The 17,928-nt window shown below is 52.0% G+C and overlaps 4 protein-coding genes across 4 annotated transcripts; 3 read left to right on the top strand and 1 right to left on the bottom strand.

The window, feature by feature from the left end:
* Positions 1-22: 22 nt before the first annotated feature.
* ENH_00027600 (hypothetical protein, conserved) lies at positions 23-3,660 on the top strand (the record flags this gene model as incomplete). The annotated part of the gene is made up of 2 exons (XM_013579939.1): positions 23-2,668; positions 3,034-3,660. The coding sequence occupies 2 exons, from the start codon at positions 23-25 to the stop codon at positions 3,658-3,660; spliced, it is 3,273 nt and encodes a 1,090-aa protein (XP_013435393.1).
* Positions 3,661-4,554: 894 nt separating this feature from the next.
* Positions 4,555-8,171, bottom strand: ENH_00027590 (hypothetical protein, conserved; the record flags this gene model as incomplete). The annotated part of the gene is made up of 2 exons (XM_013579938.1): positions 4,555-4,733; positions 5,003-8,171. 2 exons carry the CDS (start codon positions 8,169-8,171, stop codon positions 4,555-4,557), a joined length of 3,348 nt encoding a protein of 1,115 aa, XP_013435392.1.
* Positions 8,172-10,870: 2,699 nt separating this feature from the next.
* ENH_00027580 (hypothetical protein, conserved) lies at positions 10,871-12,944 on the top strand (the record flags this gene model as incomplete). The annotated part of the gene is made up of 3 exons (XM_013579937.1): positions 10,871-11,131; positions 12,061-12,341; positions 12,668-12,944. 3 exons carry the CDS (start codon positions 10,871-10,873, stop codon positions 12,942-12,944), a joined length of 819 nt encoding a protein of 272 aa, XP_013435391.1.
* A 557-nt stretch (positions 12,945-13,501) lies between these two features.
* On the top strand, positions 13,502-14,817 carry ENH_00027570 (hypothetical protein; the record flags this gene model as incomplete). Its single annotated transcript, XM_013579936.1, has 2 exons — positions 13,502-13,638; positions 14,418-14,817. The coding sequence occupies 2 exons, from the start codon at positions 13,502-13,504 to the stop codon at positions 14,815-14,817; spliced, it is 537 nt and encodes a 178-aa protein (XP_013435390.1).
* Positions 14,818-17,928: the final 3,111 nt, after the last annotated feature.

Below are 17,928 nucleotides of genomic sequence, written 5' to 3'. Positions count from 1 at the left end.
CAGCTGAGCCTGCAGCACAATGATGCATGCGCCTGAAGGGCCGCTGCTGCCCATAGACTATGGCGTTGCTGCTGCAACGGGATCGTCCCCAGCAGCAGGGTCACCAGCAGCAGAAGTGTTGCCAGCTACAGTTTCTCTGGAACAATTGCAGCAGCTTTTGCAGGATGTGTGGGCAGCGGAGGCTCAGGCGAAGCAGCAAGTGCTGCAGCTGCTGCAGCAGGGCGAGGAGCGCGTGCGCGGCTTTCAGGTGTCTCTGCAGCAGCAGCAACAACAGTCGCAAACGCTGTGCACTAGGCTGCTGCTGTTTCAGCAGCAGCTCATGGGGAAAGGCCCCAAGAAAGAGTCCCTCGCGTTCCGACTGCAGCGGCGGGAGCAGCAGCAACTGCGGCTGCAGCAGCAGCTAGGGGTAATACACGAAGCAGAGACGTGCCTTCTGCAGGTACAGCGGGTGCAGCAGCAGCTAGCAGCCTGTCTAGAGCTTCTGCAGCAGCATCAACTGCTCGCAGCTGCTGCTGCGCTGCAGCAGTGCGCACTGAGGCTGCTGCTGCCGCTGCTGGCTGCCACACAGGGACCCCAGCGGCCGCCGGCCATCTCTCAGCTGCAGCAGCAGTTCGCTGAGGTGTACATACACCTGGTCAAGGCCCTAGACCTGCGCCTGCAGCAGCACATAGAGGTGTCTCGGCAGCAGCTCACGGTCACTCCCCTCTTGCGCAGCAATGGCACCATGGACAGCTGCAGCAGCAGCTGTACCGGTGCGGAAGCAGCAAGTGACGTAGCAGCGGCTGCTGCAGCTAACGACTCTGCGGCCCGAGATGGCGCGAATGCAGCAGCAGCAGCAGCAGCAGAAAGAAATGGTACAGCAGCAACAGCAGCAGAAGCGGTGTTGCGTTTGAGAGATGTATGGGAAGCCTTAGGGCATCTGGGCCTGCTGCGCCGCCGCCTATATAGACTCACACAGAGCATTAGCAGCAGCACGCTTCAGCCTTTGTTTGCTGTTGTTGCTGCGGCCAAAGGCAGCAAAAAGAAGCTAATTTTTGGAGCTTCTCGAGATGAAAGAGGGAGCCACGGGGCATCGTCTGTGACTTGGGGCTGGGTTGCTGCTGCTGCGGAGGACACTGCAGCAGCAGAAGCAGAAGCAAAGGAAGTTGCTGAAAAAACACCACAGGGGCTGCTTCCAGTGCTGGAGTCCCTGCTGCAGTTTGTGTGGGACCACGCAGCAGATAAGCAGCAGGAGTGCATGCGCACTTGGGCCGCGCTGATCTGGAAGGATCTGGAGCAGCCGCTGCTGCAGCTGCTCTTGGAGACTTCCAGTGATCAGCAGGAGCCCCTGCGGCTGCACATGGGAGCAACAGCAGCAGCGGCAGCCCCCGGAGGAGCAGAAAGAGCTGTTTTACCATTTCTCGCCAGTGCGGCTTCTGCTGCTGGGATTGTGCAGATGGAGCAGCTCCTAGTGCTGCATGGACTGCAGCAGCAGCAGCCCAATAGACGGGCAGCTCGAATGGCAGCAAAGTGGCTGCTCGATGTGTACATACAGCGCAGCATCGAACTGCTTGAAGGAGCACGGCATCTGCTGCAGCAGGCAGCAACCGCAGGGCTTGCTGGTGCTGAGCAGGGCACAGTTCTGGCCACAGAAAACAACATCCCCGGCAGCCTCCGTGGCCTGCTGCTGTTGCATTCAGCTGCGGGACCGCAGCAGCAAGAGCAGAAGCAGCAGCGCTTGCAACTGCTGCAGTGCATTGCCGAGGAGACAGATGCTTCCCTAGTGCAGCTGGCCCCTCTGAGAATCACCCGCCAGAGTTGGCTGCTGCTGCAGCAGCTGCACGGCCTGCTCCGGGCAGCAGCAGCTGCTGCAGCGCGTTGCAGCTGCAACAGCAAATCCAGCGCGGTGCCCTGTTGGTGCAGCAGTAACAAAGGCCGTCCCGGTGGCTGCTGCACCAGCAGCAGCTGCTGCTGCAGCCGCGTTGCAGCACGTGCTGAGGTTGCTGCTATCCTCTCAATTAGCGACCTGTTTTGCCTGCTGAGGTCCCTGGGACCTGTAACTAGCCCGGCGGCGACAGAGACTGCAGCACCTGCAGCAACAACGGTTAATGTAGGTGCCCTCGCATTGAGGTGGACAGACACTGAGGTAATTTCGCGTTGGCTGCTGAGGATGCCGCTGCTGTTTGCTGCTTTGGCCGCAGAAAAAGGCGGCGGGGCACACAGCCGCTGCAGATGCAGCAGCAGCAGCATCAAGTGCTGCGACTGTCCTGCTGCCGCAGCACGCCGCGCATTTTCCCTTTTGGACGACTGCCTACCTTTATTTGACTTTGATGCATTAGTTGCTGCAGCGCCTACAAGCAGAGTAGCTCAAGCAGCGGGAGGCGCTGCTGCTGCGGCAACTGCAACACCAGCAGTGCAGCAGCACAATGAGGCGCCCTTTCGGCAGCAGCTGGCGGAGATCAGCGTGGCGCTGAAACGGCAGCAAGAGGAGACGTATCTCGTCATGGTGAAGGGGCTGCAGCAGGAGTTGCAGCAAGCTTCAAGAGAGCTGCACGAGCTTCTGACAGCAGCAGCTACCAGCAGTGGCAGCAGCAGCAGCCTTGAAATTCATATGGAAGCTGCTGCGGGGGTTCTCACCCGGCAACTTCACTCTGCAGCGCTGGAGCTCCTGCGGGTGCTACCTATTCAGGTGCGTCATAAATCCGAAACCCTACTTCTGCTAAACCCCTCATCCTATCTCTGCCTTTCTCTGAGGATCCACGTGTGTTTCTTCCACTCGACGACCATCCAGCTGTGGCTGCTAGCCGTTTTTCCATAAACACTATTAGTTCTGAGATGTAGGTTTGTCTTAGTCCGTCGAAACTGCTTGTGTACCTTCTTATGGTCAAGTCATAAACTTAGGTCCTGCAGCAAGGCTGCACACCGGTAGCCAAAGCCTTCTTTTTGCTGCAGCAAAACAGGCAGCGGTGCCACAAACTAGAGGTCGCATGCTGTCAGAGTCGTGATGATTTGCCACGCCGTCTACTGCTGCTACTGCTATTGCTGCTGCTGCAGGTGTACGCGGAGGTAGTCGGTCTGGCAGCAGACTGCTTGATAGATAGCGTGCTACGAGCCGTGCTGGCTGCAGCATTGGCTGCAGCACCGTGCATCAGTACTCCCGAAGCAGCAGCTGTTGTGGCTGGAAACAGCACAAGCAGAGCAGCAGCGCAGCGCGTGGGGCCTCTTTGCTGCAGACTGCTGCAGCATGTCTGCACCCAGGTGAAGGCCACGTTGCTGCTGCACGTACAGCGTCAGCAGCTGAGACCGGAGGCGGAAGGATCTTCGGATACTGCTTTTGCAACGGACGAGCTGGCTTGTCTCTTAGCGCAAGACGGGGCCCCAAATGGTTCAGACAACAGCAGGCAGCAGCAGCAGCAACAGCAGGCAAAGCAGCAACAGGGTAGCCCGCTTCTCACGGAACAGCTTGCACCGCTCTTGCAGGTCGCTGCTGCTCTTCAGAAAGTACTTGAGGCGGATGTGCTGCTGCTGTTACAGTTGGCAGCAACTCATCCACTGCTGCTGCAGCAAACGTTTCGACCGATAGAGCAACGTCTCGCATTGCTCTCTCTCAACCCCTTTATTGGGAGCGCTCCCCTAGGGGCCCGCAAGGAGGTGTTCTGTGGTTTCACAGGTGCTACTTGAGGCCCCCTACGAGGGTGCCTACAGAGGTCTCCTTCGGTGCCAAGGCTTGGAGGGATCTAGGATGGGCTTCGCTAGGGCACCGGCTTAAGAGCCGTTGCTCCCCTGACGCTCCCCAAAAGGGCTCCCTTCACCTGTCATTTCGAGCCTGGGGGTTCATTCAGGAGATGCCCCGCTGCCACTTTGTTTTGTAGTTGATTTCCAAGCGGCCCTTGACGGAGTGCTTGGGGTCGTTGGCTGTTGGAATTCGGGTTGACTCTTGTGTATGCAGTGCGATAAGAACAGACCCCCACTGACTGTGCGGGGCTCATTTGGATCCAAGTATGCAACGAACCTTAGAATAAAAAATTCCAAGCTTGTGTAGACTATGCTGAGAGTTCAGGGTGGTGTGTGTCCTCGGCCTTTCCAAGAATTCATTTAATCCACAGCTACAAGGACAATACCACCAAGTATATGATTTGCCTTCAGTACTGCCGCTGCTTCTTCGAGGGCTCAAAGCTTAGGACTTGGCTTGTGCCTTACACAGTCGCTCATCTGAGGCCCGTATGAACTTCAGGATGTCTCCGCGAGCCCCTTTGTTCCAGCTGAGAGGCCCGCCATCAGTCTGTGCCATGAGGCGGCCATTGATGAAACTTAAAGAGACCTGAAAAGACAACGTGCCGCGTTAACTCACGCTTTGGGCCGTGCCTTCATGCAGTTAGCCGAAACTGCAGAAGGCGAAAAGGCAGGCACTAAGCCGTAGCGGCTGTTGCCGCTGGGGCTGCTCGCTGAAATATCGGCGCCCCATTTAGAGGCATGGAAGAAGAAAATAAAAAGTGACAGGAGTAGATATCGAGAAGGCAAATAGACAAAAGAAAATAGTAGCAAGCATGCAATGGCAATTAACGAAGTACGTCACTAGGATGTCGGCGCCCTTCTACCAACCTGTGTGTCTCCGTAGAAGTAGACCCCTTCGTTAACTTTAGTCCAACGCTGAAACCCCGCGTTGTTGTTATGCACCTCTGCCAAGGCAGCATCAAGAGGCCCCCAAGCAGTCCGCGGGTGGTCTCCCCCGCAGACACAGCCAGGGGGCCCACCTGAAAAACGACATAGAGATAGCAAGTGACTGTGCCTTCATACCGCCGTAAGCGAATACCTCGTATATATTCATGGAAGCTGCTTATATTGGGAAGTTTCTCATATAGACCGTACAGAGATGTACAGGTGTGTAGGATCTTGTGCAAGCATCTGCATAACGAATCTGCCTGACGTAAACTTCGCGAGCAAACAAGCAGAGGACACAAAGTTGTTCAGGACATACGAGAAGCAAGGGGGTGACGGAACACAGATATGGCCAAGGTCTTACCCATTGCTGCTCCGCAGTCTGCTGTACTTTGCACGTATGGTTCCCTGGGGACGGTTTGACGCCTCCTTGTGGCTCCTGAAGTCCATGGATATCCTGGAGGCTTCCCTCCACCTACGGCTACTCTTTCAAGCTGTTGCTTTTCCAGAAGCAGCAAGTTAATCTCCCGCCTCTGCTCCTGCAGCAATTGCTGCAGCTGCTGTTGCTGCTCCCGGGTTCCGCGAGAGCTAAAGGGACTTTTTCCTGCCCCCTCTATGGTTTCGTTTAACGGCTCATGCACGCTATCTTGTGCGAAGCCCCGGACCTGTGCAGCTTCCTGTCTTAGAGTGCCACCCAAGCGGAGTAACCTGTGTGTCGCCTCAGCCGAAGCCGCTTCGTCAAGACAACCCTTCATTGTTACCTGTGAGGGCCCACAATGCTGCTCGTGCTGCACCACACCATGTGAAAGCCACTGTGAGGGCCTCTGTTGAAGCGTTTGCAGCGGCTCCTGTGAAGGTTTGTGGGAGAATTTTTGTTGGTTGGTCCTTATGCGTTGTGTGGGTGTCGAGGGTCTGTATGCGTCTGCATCTTTGTCCTTTTCCCTTTTCGTTACGATTGTAGCCTTCAAAGGTTTCTTAGATTGGTTGAGAGCCCTTAGGTGCTCTCTAAGAGACTGTTCGCGCAGGCGCTGCGACTCTGTAGACCGCAGCAAACGCGGCGGGCACGTAGAGACACCCGAAGTTCCAGAGCCGCCCTGGACAAGTGCAGCACCCTGAGCCGCGCCAGCAGCAAGACCACCTACTATTGCAACAGCATCGCCAGAGGGGCCGCACTGTTTTCTGTCGCCACTATGGTGTGGCCGCTCATCAGACAGTCGCTGTGAGCTGCCGGCCTGAGGGGCTCTAGACCCTTTCCACTGCCTTTGTGGGGAACCCCTAGAGGCTCCGCCTCTCAGGCGGCCCCCACTAAGGGAGCCTTCCTTTACCATGTGTCTCGTATCATTTGTTTCTTCTGAGCCGCCCATTCTGTTGGTGCTCTCTGCTGAAGGGAGCCTGGTGGAATTTGCTGAGTCTCTCTCCGTTTCAGGGGGGCCACTAGGGGCAGCAAAATGGTTCCCTGGGGGCTGGGTTTCCGTAGGGAGTGCTATGGGGCTGCTAGAGCCACAGCAGCACCATCGCGGAGCCAACAAGGGATCCTCGTATTCTTGATGCTGCAACTGCTGCAGATCTTCCTGCAGTGGCTGTTGCTGCCGCTGCTGCTGCTGTTGTTGCTGCTGCGCCTGCTGCACCTTCGGCGCCATACTTCCCTCGGCAACGCGGTGTATAAGGGTGGGCCTGGCAAGCTGGGGCAGCTGATGCAGATGTTGCTGGTGCTTCTGTTCGAGCTGCTGCTGCTGCTGCAGTTGCTGCTGCTGTAGTGCTTCTTGCGACTCTTCGAGCTGCTGCCTCTGGTGGTCCAAAATTTGCTGCTGCAATTCGCGCTGTTGCTGCAGCTGGCGCTGCAATGCTTGATGCTGGTGCAGCAGCTGCACTCCCTGAACCCTGAGGGAGGCTTGCATGTCGGCTTGCTGCTGCAAAAGCTGCTGTTGCTGCTGCTGTTGCTGCTGCTGCTTCTGTGCCAACTCCACTTCTTGGCGTTGTAGGCGAGCGTGGAGGTCAGCCAGCTGCTGCTTCTGCTGCTGCTGCCGGGCCTGCTCAGCTGCAAACTCCTCTTGAGCCTTCTGAAAGGCTTGCTGCTGCTGCTTGAACCATTGCTGCTGTTTCTGCTGCTCCTCCGCTGCTGCTTGCTGCTGTTGTTGTTGTTTCTTCACCTCTTCCTGCTGCTGCTGCAGTAGCAGCAATTTCTTCTCTGCTTCCCCCTGTTTTGCCTCTACCTGCTCTCGCTGCCTCGCCAGTTCCTGTTTTTGTTGCTCTATAAGCAATAGCAGCTGGTTATGCTGCTGCTGCTGCCGCTGCAGCTGCTGTAACTGCTGCGCCAACTGTCTCCGCTGTTGCTGCTCTGATGCCCCCTCAAATAGCGCTAAGAGGGCCTCCTTATCCGCTAGTTGCTGTTCTACAGCATGCAGTTCTGCTGCCAGGAGCTGTTGCTGCTTGATATCTTTGTCCATGGCTGAGTGGTGCCGCTGTTCTTGCTGCTGTTGCTGCTGCTGCTGCTCTCGCTGGAGCTGTTCATCCTCTTGTTGTTTTGCCTGATTCTGATCTTTCTGAGGCTCTTCGCGTTCTTGGCACATGTTCTGCAGATCCTGCCTCTGCCGCTCCTGCGGTTGCTCATGTTGCTGCTGCTCTTGCCGCAAGTGCTGCTGTCGCTGTTCCTGCTCTTGCTTTGGCAGCTGCTCCTGTTCTTGTCTCTGCTGTTGCATCCATGTGTGGCAGCCAACCTGCAAGAATTTTGGCTGTTTCACAGAGACTTTTGGACAGAGATTAGGCGCCTGAACTGCTAGGTGCTCCTGCTGCTGCTGCTGCTGCTGCTGTTCTTGTTGTTGCTGTCGCTGCATAATTGTCCAGCGCATTGAATATGGCTGCTGCTGCAGCTGCACATCTTCGTAGAAAGTGATTCGCTGCCCGGCTAGGGGAGAAGGGGAGCCAGAGTTACTTTTGAGCTCTTGGCCCGTTGCTGTTGCTGCAACTGCATCTGCTGCTGCTGCTGCAGCTGGGGCTTCTGGAAGGGCTGCAGACGTCATATTCCCCCCTATCGCTCCATGTGGTCTGAAAGTAAATACGGCAGACTTTGAAGTTTGCATGCAGCCGGAAATCTTCCCAGGAAAGCATAGAATCTGCGTTTTGCTGCTATTGTCCGCTGGGGCTGGCACCAGCCGATATTTTCTGCTACCGCAGCGGCTCAGCGCTGTGATTTCTTTTCTGCTGCATGGGCTTATGTTGTCAAAGTGCGAAAGCATAGCACATAGATCATGCTGCTGCTGGTGCTGTTCCTGGTGGTGCTGCTGCTCCTTCGTGCGCAAGAGTTGCTGCCCACGGTTGGAGGGGGTCAGTTCCACCGGACCCTGCAGCATGAAAGGGCATGGCCCCAAAGGAAAGGCGCCTTGCAAGTCCGCTACATCAGGTTGGGCTCTGTATCCTCTGGCTAGCCGCAGCACGGGGGCCCCTAGTCCTGAGGCCCTATAGGGAGGCCCCGCTGGACAGGCCTTCTTGTCGTGTCGCAGCACCACAGGCGGCTGGAGGGCAGGGAAAATCATGAATGCAGTCTTTGAATATCAGTACCTGAGCGTAGACTGCAAACCGTTTGCCCATGTGACTGCCGCGGGTCCCGCGGCCGTCCTGCTTTAAGTGGACTGCCGCTAGCCCTACTCGACCAGAAGCAGAAGACAAGCAAACACAGCAAAACAGATACATTAAAAAATGAATTCAAAGGCTAAAAATAAAGGAACTAAAACTTGGGAAGATGCCAGCGTGTATCTCTATCTTCTTGTCTGTCGGTGTGGCGGCCTTCGGGCCTGGTCATCTGGAAGGCCCGCTGCTCGTCGGGCTCCGCCCGTTGCTGCTTTCTTGGGTCATTTTACACTGAAACTACCTTTAAACGTGTCCTTTGCTAATTTTAAAGAGCTTTAATCTTAGTTTTTATACTTAGGGGCTTGGCTTCGTGGTTTTGCCTGCACTGTTCAGGATTTACGTTACAGCTGAGACACTCCGTCGGCAGCAGCCCCGAAACAAAGTGATGTCACTCCAGGGTTTTAGTGTTCTCCTATTCAGGTGTACGAAATAGCAAGTGTTTTGACTAAATAAATATACATTTTATTACTTAGGCTACATTTTAATCTTAGAAGAGAAGAAAGCGGTGAAACAAAGCAGCAAGCACACACATACAACCAAATAACCAGCGCTGCACACCACCAGATGCTGTCCTACATCTACACAAATACCCACTCCCATTGCCACTCTTTCCCTCAGCACATACACCAAAGGACCACTTGAGTTTCCTCGAGGCTTGCAAGATCGGCAAGCTAGGGAGAGCTCCGCTTCAGCCGGCTCTCCAGGGCCCCCTTAGTGTGCGCTTAAGAGGCTATACTAAGTGATTTCGGCTGCACTACACAAAGGGTCTTGACGGGGCCCTATAAAAGGTCCCACAGCTCACCATGAGCAGCAGCTCTGCTCGCCCAGTTGGGTCCCTCCACCACTCTTTGGACGCGCTTGGAGTTGCTCCACAGGTATACGGGCTAAACCCTGGGGCTTATAAACATAGAACCACTAAGGCAACAGCAGGCAGCACTTGGACCCCTAAACTTGGGTTATTCCAATACATTTCTAATACCTAATCTGTACGACGGGCTCGAAGCATTCGACCTAACTTATGCTTCAAAACTAAGGCCTCTTCTTGCTCCGTTTCAGGAATCCCCCTGGAAACAGACCAGCAGCTCCAGGGATGGCAAAAAGTGGGAGGCATCTTTGAGTGGTCGCGGTGAGGGAGCCACGCTATTATGACGTACAGTTAAGGCTCTACGACTTAGGGACTAATGATCCGACATAGTTGCAACAATCAGCGCTGTGAGGAAGAGCATAGGGCCCATTTGGTGTGAATATTAAGTATTCAGCTGCAGTAAAAAAACTATGACAGTTTGTGTGCTTGTCTTCATTTGTTTGTCTTCTTCTCTCCTTTGCCATCTCCGTGATTTCCTGATAGGAAGTTACAGCTCTCCCAAGGATCCTGCTGAGGTCAGGCAAAGGCGGTAAAATATAAGGAAAAATATTTTGTCATTGCGTGTGTGTCGGCCGCCGCTGTCTGCCATTACGTATTGCCTTGCCCTTCCTGCCCGTTCCCTGCAATGCTTGGTGACTGCGCGTTGCCGCCATTGCTGTCTGTTGTCCTTGCAGCTGTATTTTATTTTCTTTTGCTGCTGGTCGTATTTGCTTTTGCAGTTTTCCGTTGAGGAGCTGCTACAAACTCTTTCCAAGGACAGTACCCCGCAGCAGTGCGGGCTGCACGCTCGCTCTTCGGGAACCTACCAGCTAGCTAATATAGCTCTCGCAGCAAATAGCTTGCTAACAAACTCCTTCTCGCAACAAATCGCCATTTTCACACTAATAGCTTTAGAGTCCTTTCAATTGCTCGTGCTTCGGCTTATCCCTTAAGCTGTGCATCGTTCACTACACTCCGATATCTGTTTAATTTTACCGCAGCGGGACGCCTAGATCAGAGCAGACCCCTCAAGATGTCATCAACAGCAACAAGAGCAACAGCAGCAGCAAGCAGAGCAACGGCAGGACCAGCCAATTGCTGCCCATCAGCGGACCAGCTCCGCATGCGCTTCACAGCTCTCTTCAGTCTGCGGGTGCGTTCCCACGGCGTAGGTTGCAGCGCCTAGGTTTGCTGATAAGCACTTAAGCTTCTGAATTGGAAGCACAAAGAAGCACAGTGGTGCTGCTGCAATATGGCTCTTGCATAAGAGGCTAACAATGCTGACGGCAAGCTCACCGCTTGCTGGCTGACTGGCCAGAGGTTGAGCGAAAGTTACTGCAGGTGGAATTATTGCATGCGACTCCATGCTTAGAGAGCTCCATAGCTACCTGGTTATTAAATAGATAGCTAGCTCGTAGTCAATATCTTGTGCATGAATTTGTTTAGGGCGAGAGACGGCAAATGAGCTGAAAGTACCAGAGACAGTAAGAAGTGCAAGTTTTAAGAACTAGAGATGAAAGCCCGAAGGGCAGAGCAAAAATCAATGCCGTATCAATCACACCTGCCAGGGGCCGCAGCTATTGCATGAAAATCATCATCATGGAGCAACCAGCTTCCCAAATACTCGAGCATTTGCCTTTTCCTTTGCTTTCGTTGGCCTCTAATTGTTCGCTTATGCACCTCTGCTGCCGTCTGCCGACTTATTTGTCCCTCTCTGTCTCGCCCACCTATCTGTCTCCAAAATTACTGCTCCTTCGTCACATGCAGACAGCAGGGGCTGTCTGGGACATTGAAGGCCTGCTAGGCCTCAGGGGTACGCTGCAAGAACTCCCAAGCAACAGCAGTCCCACTACCAGCGACAAGGTAGCCGAGGGAGCAGTAGATTCTGCCAGCAGAGGAGCAGCAACACCCCCTGCAGCAACGGCAGCTGCAACAACAGCAGCAACAGCAGTCGCGACTGCCGCAGAGCCCGCAGGAGCAGCAGAAGGGATCCTTCAAAAAGCTCGACAGGACAATGCTGAAGTAAGGCAGTGATGGGTCATTTTGGTTTCTGCCTCTGCTTCGTTTAGTCCATTTTATTTGGTGAAATTCCTTTTGTACTGATTTTTGTGTGCTCTATTCGTTATGATTATCCCACTGTTTTGCCTATTTGTATTGGGAGCGGCTGGTTTTTGTCTGTGTGCTTCTGGCGTAGTTTCTTTCTCCATTTTCGCGCACTCCTACAGTTTTATGTTTTTTGCTTTCCTCTGCTGGTTAGCTAAAGTCAGCCACATTGATTTTTCTGCGCGCGCACCTGTAATTTTTTACTAAAAATGCGCACACACTTAGTGCTTTCATCCTCCTCCCAATACGAAAATAACTGCTTGCCAATTGTCTCATACCAGCTTTTCCTCATGTAGTACGTTGCAATCGACACAACAGTGATTTGTTATTTCTACGCAGTTTCTTCATTTGGAGTTCCTCTATCTTTGAAAAATGATTCTCGCTTTTGCTTCTACTTTAGTTTTGTTCGATGGCAAAACAACCACCTTTGACTTCATCTCATTTTTCATTTTGTTTTTATGCGTTTTCCTTTCAGAGCTTGGCTGAGGCAAACGTTCGCACCGCCCAGCTGGAGTGGGCAGAAATGGGCAATATAACATCTTAATCATTTCGAAGTTACAGCAATGTTCTTATTCACCAGCACTCTAGCTCCCGGAGCCTCCCTTCTGCATTCATGGCTCTGTCTGATTGTATCAAATCTTTGGCTATGCATTCATCTCTCTTTACGTTTGTCTATGTGTCTGTCCGATCCTGAAATTCAAATCCTTCCATCTTTTTCGTGGGACATTTGTCCCTGTATCGTTTTTCTCTCTTGTTTTTGTGACTGTCAGTGTTTACCGTCGTATGCATCCTCCTCGCCGTCTTTTTGTGGCTCCTTTGTGTTTGTTTATGCGTGTAACTCTACACAGTGCGCTATCATATGGGCAAAAGACATTAAACATTCGCACGCAAACAATGCCGTTTGTAACTCTGGGGCTTCTGCCTTTGACTTGAGTACTCCTTCACGCCGCAGGGCTGAGCAACAGAAGCTCAAGCATGAGCTGCTGCTACTGCGACGGCGGCAGCAGGTGGAAGCTTCTGCACTGCGGGCGCAGCACGATGCGAAAGTGGCAGCGGCAAAAGCAGCGTGGGAAGCAGAAAGACGAAAGCTGGTTTACAAAAATCAGACCTTGCAAGCTACAGTTGATCAGTCTGTCCTAATGCTTTCTGGATTATCGGCTGCTTCACAGTTGTTTGGTTGTTTATTTGGCAATACCATCAGAGCGGCTCTTATGCTCAATCAGCAAAAGTTTAGTGTCTTCAATTTATTGCCGGCTTTGCCTGATTCCTACTTTGCTGTAATTTTACAGCGCAGTTCTTCTGTTGCTACTCTCACGGTGGTTTGTACTTTCGTCGGTGCTGCTTTAACCCAATAATAATTTTAGCTGCTGTGCCCAGCTGTAGCAATTTCATGCTCTTTTTTGTCGCTGCTGTTTGCTGCTCTTGCTTATTTCCCGCTCTTTCTCACTTTTCCAGGACCCTGGCACGCTACGAAGAAGACGTACGCCTTCTGGGTGAAGTGAGGGGATCTGTGCTTCAAGCACAGGAGCAGCAGCAACAAGAGCAGCAAAAATTGTTGCAGCAGCAGTTGCAGCAGGCGCTGCAGGCTGAAAGAGACCACTGGTCAGCCAGGTTCAAAGCGATCCAAGATGAATGGAGTAGAAAACTCGAAGACGAAAGGAGACAAGCACAAGCGAGGTTGCATCAGGCACAGCAAAACAGAGTACGGTTCAGCATTAAAGAAATGAAATGAAAACAAACCAAAATATCAAAAACCAACCAAAAGACAAAAGATTTAGCGGGGGGTTTTGCAGCTAGGGGTGCAAAACTAACGCACACTGCTTGAAGCATAAGCTTTTAGGTTCAAAGCATAAGTGCATGCGCTGTATACCTGGGCGGTCTCGAACTGTGTTGCAGGATGGTCCTGCATGGCATGAGCTGCACGAGCTGGTGGTGGAGTCAAGACGCCATTCTCAGGAATTTAAAAGGTTGTTACTGTCATTACAGCAGCAACAGCAACAACAGAAAGAAGCTGGGAAGGACAAACCATGTGGAGTAAGCAGAGCAGGTCCTTACAGCTCGAGCTCAGCTAGGATTTCGCTGCAGTGGAATCTCCGCTGATGCCAACGTTACTGATCCTGCAGCTTCGGTTCAAAGGAGCCATGTGGCGTCTTACGTTTAGCTAGGGCAGATGCTCCAATGACAACATGTTAACGGCAGCAACTCGGTGTGGCGCATGTAGCGCGTCCTGCTGCTGCAGTGGCAAGTGTGCTGCCTGTCGTTTACCAGGCTTGCGGGGGAGCAGTAAATATGGAGGACGCCGTTGTAGCGCTGCAGGAACAGCAGAAGGCGCTACAAGAACAGCAGCAAGCGCTGCTGCTGCTTGCCAAGGAAACGGCTAAGCAGCGGGAGGAAACAGAACACCGCACACAAACGATTTCAGCCCGGTGGGCGTAGTTGATATCATTAACACACTATAATTAAGAACCCATGCAAATGATTGATGCGAATGCTCATTGCTTTCAAACCAAATGCTGACGGCAAATTGGTAAATGGACTTCTTGCTTTCTGGTTTCTGTGTCTCCCTGCGCCTCAGGCTTGCTGCAGAATCCCTTCAGCTCCAGAGCCTCCACCGTTCTCTGCTTGCAAGCAGGCAGCAGCAGCAGCAGCTGCAGCAGCAGCATCAACAACAGCTGCAGCAGCAGCAAGAAATCCTTGAGCAGCAACTGCAAGCCCTGGTTCAGCGGCAGTTGCAGGCAGAGAACGAAGCTGCCACACGGCAATTGGGACTTGAACAGGCAAGCATGCACTCTGAACCCTAGGAACCTAAATAAGCAGAACCAGGAAACTGCTTCACCAATGCATACAGCGATAGAGTTTGGAAAAAGGGATGTAGAGGCGGTCCCCACAGCTAGCTTATACTATATAAAATATTTACATAAGGAATTGATCACAAGGTATACCATCGCTTGTTTTCACTTTCATTAACAGCGGGAAAGAGAAATAGAAAGAAGAGAGGGGCGCCTCGCGGGAGCCGCAGCGCTGCAGGAGAAACAACACAAAGCGCGACGCGAGTATCTGCAGACTGCTGAGGCGCATCTGCTCAAGCTGCAAAGCGAATTGCAAAAAGAAAGGTATAGCACTGTGGTGTATGATCAATTAACATAAAATGGACTGCAAGTAGTTAGTGATTTGGGGGTTTCCCATATGGGGTCTGCGCGCTCAGGCAAGAGTTGACAGAAACTGCCTTAGCCCTTGAAGAGAAGCGGCGGGCAATGCGGCACTGCTATGAAGAAATGGAAACGCAGCGGTTGGCTATGGAGGGACGTGCTGCAGCAGCAGCAGCAGACGCCCAGTCAGCAGCAGCTGCTGCTGCTGAAGCACGCACCTTGAAGCAAGAAGGCATCAAGGCCAAAGAAGCACTTCATCAACTTCATCGCCATGCAAAAGATGTACATTGGGAAAGCCATTGCTGCTCAATCATCATGAAGTTGCAATTTAAACTGCAAATTAAGCACTATGGGGTGTTGCCGGTGGCGGTAATGGTGGCAACGATTTTGTTGCCAGGGACTTTGCTTTTAGCAGACGTTGTCATAGTCTTGATTGGTATATACCACTTCAAATAACACATAACGTTTCGCAAACTTTTAGTTGAATCGGTGGCAAACTAAAAGGAAATTAACGGCTACGTGGATTAACTCGGGATGTGTTCGATGCGCCAGGCAGAGAAGAAGCAGCATGAGCAGCAGGAAGTGATCAATACTCTTGTAAAAGAAGTAGAGAGCAGCAGATTGGAACTGCTGCGGCTTCAGCAACAATCTGGCCATTTGTACGTACGACACAGCACTCACACGTTATTACCCTACAGCAGCCTCTGCTCTACTGCTGGAGCCCTGGGAGCAGAACATAAATTGCGCAAATTTTTCAGTTCCACAAGTAGCACACAGGCTCTCATGGGTTGCAATCAGCACAGCAGTTTCCAGACCAGCAGAAGCTGCCAGCCCTTCCGTCAATCATTAGAAGGCTCCCCAACCAGAAGAGGGCGCAATCAACCTTCAAAGCTGTTCCTGACGCAGCAGTACTTTCGCACAGATGGTGAGGTGATGTCAGTTTATTTTGCGGTAAAGCGTGTAATTGACTGTACCGCCAACAAAAGCAGTAAGAACAGCAGTGATAAATGCTGCAGCAAAACGTGGCGACTCGGTCGGGACTGCGTGCCGGCGAGAAAGTTCTTAGCAAGTTGCGTACAGTGGAAGAAGCCAGCAGCCAAGAAAAGCGGCAGCGGCCGCAGCAACAACGTTTCATAACTTTTTGATGCCCATTCGATTGTGATATTTCAGGAAGCCTCCACGAAGCCTTGCAGTCGCTGTCGAGGACGAGTGCAATTTTAACACAAAGGACAGAGGCAGCTCACGAACGTTTGTGGAATCTCCGGCGTTGTTCTTCAGAGTAAGGGTGGTAACATGCAATAAACGCGATTAACTCAAATACACATTTCCAAGAGGCTCAACTGATATACTTACTGGATCGGCAAGATTTTAGCCGTTAAGCTTGGTGATTTGAAGGGAAACACATAAGACAGTGCTGGGCTCTGAAGCTCGAATACTCCGCTGCATTTATTAAGTTTGGTGAGCAAGATCATCGCACTTGAATGAGCGATGAACTGCTACTGCAGGCAACAGCAGCGCCACCAGAGTTCAAACGCGTTCCATGGCCGTCTGTCCCATTCCACAAGTATCCCCTTTACTCAGCAGGCCACGCTCCCCCTCACTCGGCAGCAGTCAGAACAACGAGAGCAAGCGAAAGCGCGTGATGCCTTCACACCCGAACAGCGAGATGACACAGGTGCGCTGAGGCTTCAAGCTAGCCCTAATCACACTGGAAAGAACAGTATGAAATATGTATATGTAGAAGTGGCGCTACAAATTATGGCAGTAGAGTACCTTTCATGTGCGTTACATGCCGTGAATCCATGTCAAAGCATAATAGTGAAGACTTGCATACATGCCAGGATGAACGTACGATACAGTTGCAGGCATGTGCGTAAAGTATATCCTACGTAAAAACGAAATCTTTGTGGTAGTCATGAGCTGTAAAGCAGCTGACATACTTCAATAACAGCAAGACGCTGTAGTTGCTGCAAACGTAGCGCAGCACATGCTACAGGAGTCTCGCCTAGGGCACCATGAAGCGCCTTGTGCATAAGCGGCTCTTCTTACAATGCTGATGGCAGAGGGCTGTGGGATTAGAAGCTTCGAAGGGTTTCTGGGAAGATCGTGGTTTTAGTGTCAGGTGGCAAAACTGCACCTGAAGTAAACCGTTTGCTCTGTAGATGACGCAACCCTGCATACTGCGCTGCGAACGAAGTTGCACTAAGGGGACTTGAGAAGTCAAAAGCAGCATTTTGAACTCCTCGTGATCTCATGCTTTGTTGCTTGCCTAAGGGTTAAACCTACGCTGACGCTCTGTAGAACACACACTGGCAATGCGTAGCGAGTCGAAGTAATCGAGGGGTCGTACTTCTCAGGTACTAATTTTTTTGTATTCCGTAGGAACGGTGGAAGCAACGTGCGCCTCCTTAGCCAGTCTTGATGAGGCTTTTCCGGCCCCTAGTCTCAAATGTACCTTTTCGTCACGAGCTCCTTGAGATGATGCGGAAGGAGCAGCGATAGTAACAGCCAGTACAAAAACGTCAGCACCAGATGCGGCAAGAGCGAAGAGAGCCGTTGGCCTCTTTCCGTCGTTTTGGTGTCATTGAAAAAAACCGCTGTCACGTGACGTTGAAGAGGCCAAGCCTACTGTCCGAATTCATCTTTCAAGGGCTTTACCGCCACTTCAGTACAACCTCGCTCGCTTCTATTGACATCTATTTTCCCCCATATTTTCTGCTACACCTCCATCAAACGAGAGGCAGCTTAGTGGTCGGTGGATACAGCTGTATACTGCTTTGTTTAAGCATCAAGAAACGCCCTGACATCGCACGCCTTTATTGGCGCTGATTGGGCTGCCTGCTGCTGCACTCCTGCAGTAGGGCTCAGCAAATGCGGTGATAGGGATTAACATCGGCGTGTGTGCTATGGGAAATCGACCGCAGAGACTGACGCTTCATGGGGCCTTTTTGGTACTCTGGTGTGGATGCCAAGAGGTCCTGAATACGTGAAGAGACTATGCCCATGAAAAGGAAGGACTACGCGAAGATATAGTTGCTCTGCGCAGCAACATACTGATGAAGACAGGTGCTTCAGATGCCCTGGAGGAAATGATCGCGAAATGATTTCATTTAACTTCAAATAGTATCCTCCACTAATCTGTATTCGTATGACCATGTAATAGAACAACTACACTATGTACCAAAGAGAAAATCTGCTCCTTTGAAAAAAGCATGTAGAGGAGGAACTCGCAGGGAGCATTCTCCAACTAGCCCATTGTAGTCTATTCCATGAAGAAACTGTGTTCTTCCCTATCCAGAATTCTGACACTAGACAACCACGCAACTTTCGGCTTTTTCTGCCTTCCGTTTTGTTAAACGCATAGTGATTAGCGAACTGAGGAGTTGGGTAGTCCATGAGCTCCGCAGCATAGCAAGCACCTAGCTTCAACAACAAGAGAGCTAGCATTCTGCACTTCATTCCTGATGTATTTGTAATGATTGAGCACACGTGTGCCGTAGAAAATCAGTCTCAAATGCACCAAGGCCACTTATTCTATATGTATCGTATAAAAACGCATCAAACTGA

The sequence above is a fragment of the Eimeria necatrix genome, genomic scaffold, assembly GCF_000499385.1.
Source record: "Eimeria necatrix Houghton genomic scaffold, Enh_scaff204, whole genome shotgun sequence".
Lineage (NCBI taxonomy): Eukaryota > Apicomplexa > Conoidasida > Eucoccidiorida > Eimeriidae > Eimeria > Eimeria necatrix.
The sequence above is the reverse complement of the archived record's forward strand: the minus strand, read 5'-3'. Positions and strand labels throughout refer to the sequence as shown.